Raw genomic sequence first — 12,682 nt, forward strand, 5'->3', positions numbered from 1 at the left:
TCAGGAGCACATTAATGTTTTTTTAAAATATCAAACGGCTTGAATCATTCGCGCGGAACCCGGAGTACGTAGTGGGCTCCGTGTGCCAGTCGATTTCCGGTCGGTACTTGCCGATCGGTGGATGTTGCAGCGTTGTAACAGTTTAGTCCGTTTTGACTAACTTCCTTCAAATTCAATTTGAAGGTTTGTCATGTGAGCAGTATAAAAATGGGAAGTCAGAACTCAACAATAATGAGACTCAAACCCTTAGGTTACACTTCATATGTCCGCCGGTCTAAATCCATGATCTCGATTACCCTAAAAAGTCATAGTCAACGAATTAGGAGTCAATACACGTATGAATTTCACAAAGCTGAACTGATCAGATTGCACAATGAACGGATCATACAACGTCACAATCTTACAAAATCACAAAGAACAATATTCATACAGATGCCCAAATCCCATGTTTTTTCAACCAATATTCAATGGAGTTAAGGCATAACACTAGACGACCGAGCCTTGACAAATCTATGCCAATACCAATGCTCCTCCCAAACTACATACATGGAATCCAGGGGAATCCCTTTCGTCTCCGGCAAAAATAGCAGAACGAAAACGGTCATCACAACATTCCAACCGGCATAGAACAAGAAAGCACCGAACTTGAAGTGACAAAGCATTGACAAGAAAGTTTGGGTCAACACAAAGGTGACGGCGAAGTTGACCGCGATGCTAATGCTTTGGCCTGTCATACGGATTTTCATTGGAAATATTTCGCTGGGAATAAGCCAAACAAGGGGTCCCCATGACCAAGCAAAACCCGCGACGTAGATGCACATTAGGATGAGCATGAGTACGCCGGAGCCCTTGGATATGTGCTTGGTGCCAGAAACACCGGTGACCGCCGCTAACAAGACAGCCACAGCCACCTGATTTAGAAATTTGCCGGCATAAAAATGAAATAAGTACAAAGTCACCCACCGTGTACATCTACTACAATCTTAAAAATATCTATTGCACATGAGTGAAACAAATAACAAATTCAATTCAAATGAACTAAGGATACATGAATTGATAAGACGGTCAAACATTGGAGACGCGCATCCACGTTGTCCATAAATGTATGTCATTGGAAACTTAAACCTCTGTTTTTGAAGTGAGAAACTTTGGGGTAGGTTTATTCCGTTTGATAAAAAATAAAAATAAAAAACATTGGGGTAGTGCTAGAAGCTAAACCATGCATGATTCATTCATAAAGGAACTCTTAAAAGTTTTACTTTACTAACCCTGGGTATGGGCCAACTGAAAAATATCGGGTTAGGCCTAGAGTTGGCAACGGACACAAAACACGATAACACGACACAAACCGAACACGAAATTAGCGGGTTAGGATTGAACATTTTTTCCACGAAACATGAAAATGACACGACTCGATAACACGAATTGTAAATGGGTTGGGTTCGGGTTGAACACGCGAGACACAAAATTGACACGATAACACGACACAAACTGGACACAAAGTTAACAGGTTAGGGTTGAACATTTCTGACACGAAACACGAAAATGACACGACTCAAGAAACACGAATTCTAAACGGGTCAAGTTCGGATTGGTGATTTGTAATACAAACCCGACTGACACGATACGAACACGACCCGATACGATCTATTACCGAGGTCTAGTTAGGCCTCACAAATACAAAACATATGAACCCATACTTTTGTTCCTGGCTTTGTGGATTGCCAGCTGGCTAGCAACCCACTCCACAGCACGTAGACGGCTACAAGTTAAATGACTGGGAGAAGCGTATAATTACCAACATTAATTATGTTTAGAAATCCAAATAGAGGAAACATATATAAAAATTATAAGGATAGTACGTGATTTTCAAAAGCAATAAAAGTACGTTGATTTCTTTTACATAAATTTTTAGTGAAAAGAAAATACAATATATACTGGGCGGTTCCGAGAACAATTAATTAGACACCTAAAAAAACACCTTATACTTCCCGATCAAATTTTAATGATCCGAACCGTTTCTGACTCTCTTTCCTTGAATATATATTACAAACATTTTTTTCTTCTCTCCCAAAGCAGGAAGCAAAGATAAATAAGATGATTACATGATCTCATATCTTTTTCATTTCCTAAGTTCCAAACGCGTTTCTGTAATTCATGGGCAAATATTGAGATTTCTTTTGATGGTTGGGAAGGATAATTAGGTAATAATCATCCTACACATAGAGAATATATATAAAGCATCTGATTTTAAAATCCAATGATTCAATTTATCCATCTCATCAAAGGGAATGGATCCTCTCTAGTAACTAATCGGATCAGTTGCCGAAGGTGTCTCACAAGCATAGATCCCACAAGGATACTCTTATCGGCAAGAAAATGATGAGATGCCTAATTAAAAACATTAATTTAAAACTAGAAAAGAATACGTATGTAAATACATACCTGGAAAATGAACATATGAACTCCACCTTCTAGTAACAAAAACCTTCGACCGAACCGATCAACCACCGCACCAGACACCATGATGCAAACGAAGTTAGTCGATGCCAGTGCAAGTGCTGCTAACAAAGCCCCATTATGTCCAAACCCCACTGACTCAAATATTACAGGTCCGTAAAATGCGATTATGTTAATCCCAGTAGCTTGTTGGAAAAGGGGTATTAGAATGGACATCACGAGGTGGGGCCGATACTGCCTCTCAAATATGGTCGCAAACGGCTCCTCAGTTGCTGCTTTGGCTATCGCGCTCGACTTGATAAGATCATTCAGCTCCGGTTCGACGTCGGTCCCAATTCCTCGGGCTTTGATGAGGGATTGTTTGGCTTGTTCGAATTTTCCACGCAAAACAAGGCTGCTAGGGGTGTCGGAGATGAGTAGGGCTCCGATGGTCATGATGGCAGCTGGGACCACAGCAAAGCCGAGGGAGAAGCGCCAGCCCCAGCTGACGCGAAATGCTCCAAGGTTGATGACGCTCGCTATGATGACTCCAAAACCTAGGAAGAATTGGAAGCCGACGTTGAATGCGCCACGCCATTTGGGGGGTGCCATCTCCGAGAGGTAAACAGGAGTTGCCTGCAACATTGTGACGTGCTTAATTATGGAAAACGTAAAGAACCGACTAAATAAGTAATTTTAGTGACGTATTTCATGATTATAATTTTTGTGTCAAACTATTTGGATTTTCGAATTCATCTCAATTTTTTGTAATCAAAGAAGGATGGAAATGAATTGAAATATTTAAAACAATAAACAAGAAAACTACGACTAAGAATTTGTCTTTAATAATTTTTTTTTTGTCACTATTGGTGTTTCGATTTTTTTCATAAATGTTTATTTTGTACCTGTACTCCTAAAGTCAAGTAGAAAAAAGTATAAAAAATTTTCCAAAAAAATTAAGAAAAATGTAGGAAAGAGAAATAATATGAAGATATTAACTTATGCAAATTAGGGCCTGCGTCTAACTATTGAGAAGTTAGAGATTTGGGAGGTCAACAATTATTTTGTGGCCTTGTTTGCCACAACTATTTCTCATATAATAATAAGTACAAGACTCTTATGCAATATTATTTTTTGAAAAAAAAAAATAGTTTGCCACATCTAATTTCGGTGCACCATCGGTGCACTTTGGTTAGTGGCCATTGTCGAGTTGCCCTATGCCTTTATAGCTTCATTTTGGTAAACGAACCCGAAAAAAAATTGAAGTTGGTTGGATGCACTTCTCTTTCAAAGCATTTAAAGTTCGATCCTACCGACTGGCTATATCATAGTGATATACCTCAAGTTTGAACATCCAGAGAATGAAATCAACAGCATCCAATTAAGATCCAACACAGTCAAGCTAGACCTAGAATTTTTTTTTCTCAAAAGTGCCAAATTTGGGTGTAAACAGAAATAAATTAGGGTTCTCCCATGGGGGTGGGGCTGCCGCTCCTTGCTCCACCCCCCCTCCTCCTCGTCGGTCACCCATCTTTACCTCTCCGCCTGTCGATACTCATTCCCAACCAAATCCACCCTCCATCGTCTCTGTCGCCCCCTTCCCATCACCTCCACCGTTCCCCCCTCCCCCTTTGGTTTGTTTTGGGCTAGATCTGACGGTGAGATGAAGCCAGAGTAACTCGGCTCCCTCCGGCGAATAAGTCTCCAATTTATGTGGCCGCATTTGTCTGGCGACATCTCCAAGATTGGAGGTTTCTTTTCGATTTTTTTAATCTAGTTTTTGGTTTTATTTTGTCCTGATGTTTAGGCCGGTTTCTATCCTAATGTTGGGTTCAGTTTCTGTCCCAGCAGGATTTTCTTCCAGGTTTTGTTCCGGTCTAGTTTCTCCAGATCTGGTGACTGGTTTTCATCGGGTTTTATGTTGTCTTTGATATGGAGCTCCGCCATCTCGAGGTGTCTGATGTTTGGGTACTAGCTCCACTTAAGTCGATCCTTGTTGATTACAGTGTGGAATGAGCAATAGCTCTTGCTTAGGCGCTAAACATCAGTTTCGTCTCTTTTCGTTAGTTTTAGGGTTTGGCTGTGGTTCTATATCTCTGTATTCGGATGGAAATCTATAATTGCCATATGGCCTGTTCTATATTCGGTGCTAATCTGTTGATGCCATATGGCTTGTTTAAATGGATAAGCTTTTTCCGTTGAAAAAAAAAATCATTTTTGAAATGATGGTGCAATTAGTTTTTATTTTTTAGCAAAGTCATTTGAGTATTTTTACAAACCCAATTCACTCATTGCCCTCTTGCGTTTCATTAATTGAATTACATTTCAAAAACTAAGAGCAACATATAGAGAATGTAGTTATACCTGGTTAGTGAAACCAACACCAAGTCCAAGCAAGATACGGCCTAAAATCAGCATGAAAATATTCTCAGCCCCACCATTTATGGCCGCACCAGCAAGAAATGTGAAACCACCCAGCACCATGATGTTTCTGCGGCCGAAGGAGGCCGTGAGTCGGCTAGCCACCAAGGATGAAGCTAACCCAGCAATATATAGCGACGATGTAAATGCTGTCAAAGTCTGGCTATTATACAAACAATACATGTTTGTTTTGGCCTCCGCCGCATTCCTCAGAATTGAGGGAAAAAACTTTTGAAGAAATGGCACCATTGTTGTTACACCCCCTATAACAGAATTTATGTGTGGAAGTTAATTAGTTTCAAAAAATTGTAGTCCTATCATAACGTACCCAACATGAATTTTTGAACTTTCTTCCTTTTTTCGATCATCATTAGTACATCAAATTGAACATTCCTTCCTCTATGGAAAGTCTGACGACAATATCTTCTTTTCTTTTTCTTTTCCTTCTTTCAATTGACAAAATCTTATAAACTCCATTAACTACTGTGGAAGGCAATACCATCAAAGAAAAATCAAAGGCTAAAGTTAATCAAGGGTCCTATACTGACCTCAAAAGTTTAAAACCAAAAACGTTTGTTTAAAAATATTCAAGAAAAAGTTAATCAAGGGTTTGTTTATGAAAATATTCAAGATAAAACTAAAAAGTCAAAAAAAGCTCGACTTTTTGGGTTTTTTCTTGGGTAAAAGTCAATATATTTTTTTGTTTTTCCAATTCCAGTCGTCCAAACGATCCAATAATCTACAAAACATTTGGTGCAAAATTAACAAATGCAAAAAAAAAAATGAATAAGGAAGAGAAAAAAGTACATAATTGGCTTTTTATGGGAAACTAATTAACATATCCAATATATCTATACGGGAAAGCTTCAATACACACCGCTTACTTTTGAAAAATGTTATGACTACGGGTGATGAATGTTACGGCTTATTTTGGTGAATGTTAAGCCTTTTTTATGGCTAGAGCCGCATATGGTATAGATCTTTATAGATTTATGCCTATTGGGGTAAAATCTTACGCTTGTTTGTGGTGAAATATTATGCCTTGTTAGAGCATCCGTAGTGGAATAAACAAAAATGAATAATCAAAATATGTCACATCAGATTTTGATTATCCATTTAGAGGTTGCTAAAGTTAGCAATGTCAAGTCTCACATTGGTTAATTTTTTACTCATAATCAAAACCAATGGGACTATTGCTTTCTTCCCTGAGTTTTCTCCAAACGTTTCCCCTTCATTTCACGTAAATCTTTTGAAAAACTAGTTTATGTTAAAAATAGTTTTTATAAAAAAAAAATCTTTGTTCTTGAAAAAAAACAGTTTATTAAACAATTTAAGTTAAAAAGAGTTGGATAAAAAAATAGTTTATGAAAAAAAAATGTGTAAAAATACAGTTTTGTGTAAATACAAAATTTTTTTTTAAAGTTTTAAAAAAATTGAAGAAACAGTTTTTATAAAAAAAAAATTTAAAAAGTTAATATGAAGACAGTTTTTTTTTTTTTTTTAGAAAAAGTTTCTGAAAAGAATAGTAAGAATAGTTATTTATAATTTTTTTTTTGAAAACATCGTTGAGAGAAAAAATTTTTGTGTAATGATGAGTGTACTTGATTAAGAAAATGTAGGGATCACTAAATTTGGTTATTGGCAAAAAGTTGCTAATTTTGATTATTCAAAAGCCAAAATTTGATGAGTTGCTAAGAGGTTGTTAAATTTGGTTATTCCAATGTGAGCTCTTTTTTTAGCAAACATTGCTAACTTTAGAAACCTTTTATTTTGCTTATTCCACTGTGGATGCTCTTATCGTAAAATGTTACTCCCTCTATCCCAATTTGTTTGTCTCGTTTCACTATTTAGGACCCCTTACAAAATGATCTATGTGAGTCAATTTATAGTGATTTTTGTATGCAATATGGATCTTGTTTGATGGATCTTAATTAGTTCTATAATATGATGTTTTTGAAATTATATAAAACATAGTAATAGATTGTGAGATATAAACAATTTTTTAAAGGGCGTGTATGTCACAATTGGACAAACAAATTGAGGCGGAGAGAGTATGTCCTTTTTGGTTCAAAATATTACGGCTCTTTTGGTAAATGTTAAAGAGTGCATATCGGATGCCAAAAATCGAGGTGTGTATTGTAGCTTGACTCTCTATATATGTTTACATGCACACAAAAATAGGTAGTGTGGTAGTAGTAATTTTGGTGTACAATTGTGAGTTTTTAGCGTGATTTTAATAAAATTGTGTGTGACATTAGTAATTTGGTGTGGCATAAGTAAATTTTGGTACGACGCTACTAACTTTAGTCCGACAATATCAATTTTGGTGTACAGTAGTAATCTATGGCTTAGTATAGAGATTGTGGTGTGACCATAGTAGCTAATAGTTTACTACTATGGTTTAGGTGCCGGTGGGTGGGCTGGTAGTAGCCTCTTTGGTTGAAAGCACGTTATTGTAAGGGCAGTGTAATTTGGTTGCTTTTGAAGGCTCTTTACATGAAAGATCTTAAGGCATTGTTTTAATGGAATGCATTTTTATACGTACGTAACTGCTACCATATCTCTTAAAATACTCCATTCCATAAAAACTTATAATTTGACGTACTTAAAACACTCTATGACATACTCTCTCCGTCCCTAAATAAGTGTCTTTTGCAAAACGACGTACAATTTTTTAACAAAAAAATAAAGTTCTTAATTTTTTAATTTCTTCGGACTGAATTAAAGATTTAATTGAATTCTTTAATTTGGTCCAAAGAAATTGAAAACATTATGCACGGAAGTACTATATTTTTTAGTTCGAAAATTGCAAATCTTTTTGTAAGAGCATCTCCAATCCAACACCCTCCAAATCTCTATTTGAGATGATCAAATTAATCTATTTTATTTGAAAAGTAGATTTAGAGAATTGTATTATTTATCTCAACTCCAACCCAATACTCTATTTCTCAACTCCAACACATATTTGGAGGAGATCCTCTATTTTTTCCTTCATCCTCTATATTTAGAGGATCAAAGTTCATCCTCCCAAATGAAGAAATGAAGTATGGGTTGGAGATGCTCTAAGGGACACTTATTTAGAGACGAAAAAAGTAATACTTTTGGAAACAATTACTACTAGTAACTTGATACCGATTAATTCAAAACGGTACGAGGAATGCCAATAAACAAACGTAATATAAATGATTGCCAATATAAAAGCGCGCAGTCGACAGGTATTATGTACATATTTTTTTAGCGCCATCTTCAGGCGTATATGAGTAGTTAGTACGTACTTAGTACATACTTGATAGTTGACCAAATCAATCAATATCAATATCTATCTCTCAATAAAATAAAATAAACCCCAACTTCCCCGGCCGAGGTAGTGGAGATCGAAGATATAAAATAAGTAAAACTAGTAAGGGCTAAAACTGCAGTCATCGCGCCCGATTAGTTGGTATGGGTTCAGCAACTTCGCCATTTGACCCTTTAACCGACACTCTCCTCATCTTCCTTCCCCTCACTTCCATCCCCTTCGCGCTTCGATCTCTCGAAAATAGATGTCCCTACAGCTTGATCAGCATAAACAACATAAAGGAGAGACTTTCCACCCCATTTTCCCGATAGCCCAATTTTATAGGCCGATACGGAACTGCACCCATAATCCGAACCTATCTAATATCTCTTAAAAATTATACAAGTTTGATTTTTTCCATAAGATCACACCGAATTTAAGTTTAGTGAACCCTAGGCAAGTTGATTTCAAGCTTTGACTACTTGATGATTAAATTGGGCTCGTGACGTTGTCAAGTTCAACTAATTGTTAGAGATTCCAAGCACAAACACTCCAAAACTCAATTTGGCTTAGCTCGATACGTCTATAGCCCTTAGCTAGAGAAATATGTGGTGCACTGGTAGTATATGCTGTCAGGCCTCTATTTCTATATTCTACCATATTATTACAACTAGTTCAATTTGGTTTTCCCCGGAATGAAACAGTTTACTAAGTTCCCTTGATTGAAACAATACAAGCTCTTTTAACAGTCCCCAAAAAATAAAAATGATATAGCTGAAGTACATTAAACCGAAAAAAAAATAAAAATCTTTCTGAATGATATATAGAACATACAATCTTCCTCAAATGTTTTCTACCTGTGCATAACACGGATTTTGTGCTAGTATAAATGTAAGGATGTAGATCCCAGAGAGAGAATGATTTATTTCTGGGCAAATTATTCAAATGGTCCCTATAGTTTGGTCTTTGGGTCACTTTGGTCCCTATAATTTTAATTGGCTCAATTTTAACCCTGTAGTTTTGATTTTGTGCCAATTAAGTACAATCACTAACTTCCATTGCCTCCTACTAACGGAACCAATTGTGCAAATTGTAGTATATAGTTCTTTGTTAGCACCACTTCATGGTTTTGTGAGCTTTTGATATGGTGGTTTCGGAAGAAGTTGACAACGAGATGCAAGAGTAATTTCCGACAGTGGGATTGAGACACGACAAAACTTTCCGAATATATGTTGGTTTATACCTGTACTTAGCGACTTAGAGAAGTCAAATACAACTTTTTACATTTTGCGTTCCTCTGGTCAAAACGAATAAATAATTCAAGAAATATTTGACTCAAAACTAACAAAAGTAGAATAAATAACTTGTCATTAACACATGTAACAATTCACTTTAATATACAAAATCACCATGGGTTGTGTTGAAATTTCTAAATGAATAAGAGGAAATTTATAACAAGTGCAAATCACAAGGGGTCAAGTGCAATTTGCACTATTGGTTATGTTAGTAGGAGGAAATGGAAGTTAGTGATTGTACTTAATTGGCACAAAATCAAAACTACAGGGTTAAAATCGAGCCAATTAAAATTATAGGAACCAAAATGACACAAAGACCAAACTACAGGGAGCATTTGAGTAATTTGCCCTTTATTTCTGCATGTAGAAGTAAGCAATTGGCTAAAGAATGAAAGAAGCCGACAAAGAAAACAAAGCGCACCTGAAATCCCAATATCATAGCCAAATATGGCGCCACCTGAAGCGGCAACTATGCACGTGATGACGACGGACGCCGTTATCCCGCCGGCATAGTCCCCGACTGGCCCGTTGTTGGCAAAAGCTCCTGGAGCCATTTCCGTCTACTTCGTCTTTCTCTGATCACCTTCTCCTAATCCAAACACTCTCTTCTGTAGAGTATTCAGGTCTAGTGGAACTGGATGTCTTCATAGTTCTCTCACATGCGGCTATTTATAAAGGGAAAAATATGCTAATTAAAAACTGTCCAGTTGCTGTAGTCAATGTTGGAAAAATGAAGGGGTATTACAAGATGTGAAACGTGGATGAAAATGGGTAAAGGTGTTTTAAAAAGTGTGAATAACGTATTGAAGCATTTTTTTTTAGCTTATGGAGAATCTAGTGGACTGTCAATAGATGACGCTAGTTACTAGTTAAAATTATACTCCCTTCGTTTTCATTCTTTGGTTTCAATTAACATTTTTTTTCGTCCCAAAAAAATTGTCCCATTTTAAAACTAAATGGGTAATATATATGGGATTTCCTCTTTTACCCTTTCATTTTTTAAATTTGTAGTACAAAAAAGTAAGAAAAGGTAATTATTGAATGGTAAAATGAGAAAAATAAGTTTTTAAAAATGTAATGATTGTGTTTTCTTGTATAGTTGGAATCCTCAAACGGTACTAAAGAATGGGGACGGAGGGAGGAGTAAACATTTAGGAAAGTTGTGTGCACAGATTCGGATACGTACAAATGCGTTCGAGAATGTTCGATGAACGTGAGTCTCTATGTGCGTTGAAGTGTTGTAGACATATCTGCATTTGCATTTGTGCACATATATCTATGTATCTAGCATTACCCCAAATATTTAACTACTGAGAGCATCCGCACCAGTCTCACCAAATTTTGGACCAAATTAGAGAGCCAAAAGACATTTTATTACTTTAGCTACCCACTTTTAAAATGTCTACTGCATCAGACTCACCATATTAAAACTATCCTATTAAAAATATTAATTTTATATTTCAAAAAAAAAAAAAAACCAATCGGCCAGCCAACCCCCTCTCTGTATCTCAACCAAAAACAAACACGTCTCTCTCTAACTTTACCTTCTCCCCCATCAACCCAACCCAGCTACAGAACAAAAAAAGAAACAAAACCGCCGACCTCACCCTCTCGAAAACTTCAACGGCGTCGATCTACATGGGCTTACGGCGGCGACGGAGCCTTCTCTCTCCATAGCCCGTGTCGTTGATGGCTTCTTCAAGCTCCAGGAACGCCATACCTGCCCCAGGTACCCCCAATCTCACAACAGAGAATACATTTACATGGGTTCACGTATATTCGTTTGATCTAGTCTCAAATTCTTTGTTGCGGATGCAGTACGGGCTCCGGCGTTTCTGGTAGGACCGTAGGAGCAATAAAATATTCTGTAAACGAGTGAACAGTGACTCGTTTTCTTAGACGAGTTACTGTAGCAAATGTAAAAAAATTCAAAGTAAAGAGGGAAGAAGAGAGGCTGATGTTGGGGTGTTTTGAGGTGTTTTTTCTGTTTTGGCTCAACAATTTAGTTTAAAGAGGAAAGAAAAGAGGCTGATAAGAGCAAGTTTACCAATACTTAGTTAAAAAACCTTGTGAACAGTGCACATTTTTTATTTTACCTACTCATATTTCTTTCAATACTACACCAACACTATCTATTTAACCTATTCTCTATTAAAATACACATTTTTTCAACTTTTTCTTTTATTCTATTATTATAATATGAGAGAGGGGGAAAGGAAAAGGAAGAGAGAGACAATTAAATAATCCAAAAAAATTGAATTCCTGATGAACAGTGGTTCTCTATTAATACCTAACCAATTCTTGAAATCTATTTTAGCTCCCTTTTTACCTCTTCTACTACAACCTGTTTTTTCTATTCTCCTTAGGTAAAATAGCTATTTTACATTATCTGATAAACTTGCTCTAAAGATGACTGATGCGCCGTTGTAGACATTGCATTGAATAGGTCAATGTGCAAGTTTAATAATTGGATTACTTGTTAACGTGGTATTCCCCAAATTTCATTAACGTTGGACGTGTGAGTTGTCATAAAACAATAAGTACTCCCTTTGTTCCAATTAATTTGTTTGCCCATTTTTAATGAACGCTGCTACAGGCTGTACTGCAGCCATGCACAAAACACTTTTACGCCCGTCTCAGGTCTCGCAAAGATGATCGGAGCCACTCATTTTATTCAAAATACTTCGTTTATGGTCCCTGTAAAAAATCACTTCAATCCGATATTGGGAAGGGTGTTTATAAATCATCCAGATATCGAATTCGTAAACACACTTCCCGATATCGGATTGAGGTGATTTTTTACAGAAACCATAAACGAAGTATTTTGAACAAAATGAACGACTCCGATCATCTCTGCGGGACCTAAGACGGGCGTAAAAGTGGTCTGTGCACGGCTGCTGTACAGCAAATGTTGTACCTGTATCTTTACTGATTTTTAATATTCATGTCAATTTTCATTTGTATATAACGACTTTCAATATGAATCTCAAAAAACATCTATTTTAAATTTTGTTTGATAGCTCTCGATTTATTCTATTCTATAAAAATTTTGAAATCATGAAAAAATGTATTTTAGATTTAATAATGTAAGCAATTAAAAAATAAAACGATTATCAAAAATGGGCAAACAAAATGGGATGGACAGATAGAAAACAAGGTCATACCCCGAAACCAACAATCAAAGAACAACCATGCGCAATAATTAGTAGGAATCGATGGTGTATAGAAAGAAAACCAACGCTCAGTTCAT

General features: G+C 36.5%; 1 protein-coding gene across 1 annotated transcript; it reads right to left on the reverse strand.

Moving 5' to 3' along the window:
• Positions 1-263: 263 nt before the first annotated feature.
• Positions 264-10,072, reverse strand: LOC131329175 (sugar transport protein 5-like). The gene is made up of 4 exons (XM_058362257.1): positions 9,854-10,072; positions 4,804-5,123; positions 2,446-3,075; positions 264-911 (listed from the first exon to the last, which is right to left on the reverse strand). Exons 1-4 carry the CDS (start codon positions 9,984-9,986, stop codon positions 474-476), a joined length of 1,521 nt encoding a protein of 506 aa, XP_058218240.1. The 5' UTR covers positions 9,987-10,072; the 3' UTR covers positions 264-473.
• Between the last annotated feature and the right edge of the window lie 2,610 nt (positions 10,073-12,682).

This window comes from Rhododendron vialii, chromosome 6a (genome assembly GCF_030253575.1).
Source record: "Rhododendron vialii isolate Sample 1 chromosome 6a, ASM3025357v1".
Classification (NCBI taxonomy): Eukaryota; Viridiplantae; Streptophyta; class Magnoliopsida; order Ericales; family Ericaceae; genus Rhododendron; species Rhododendron vialii.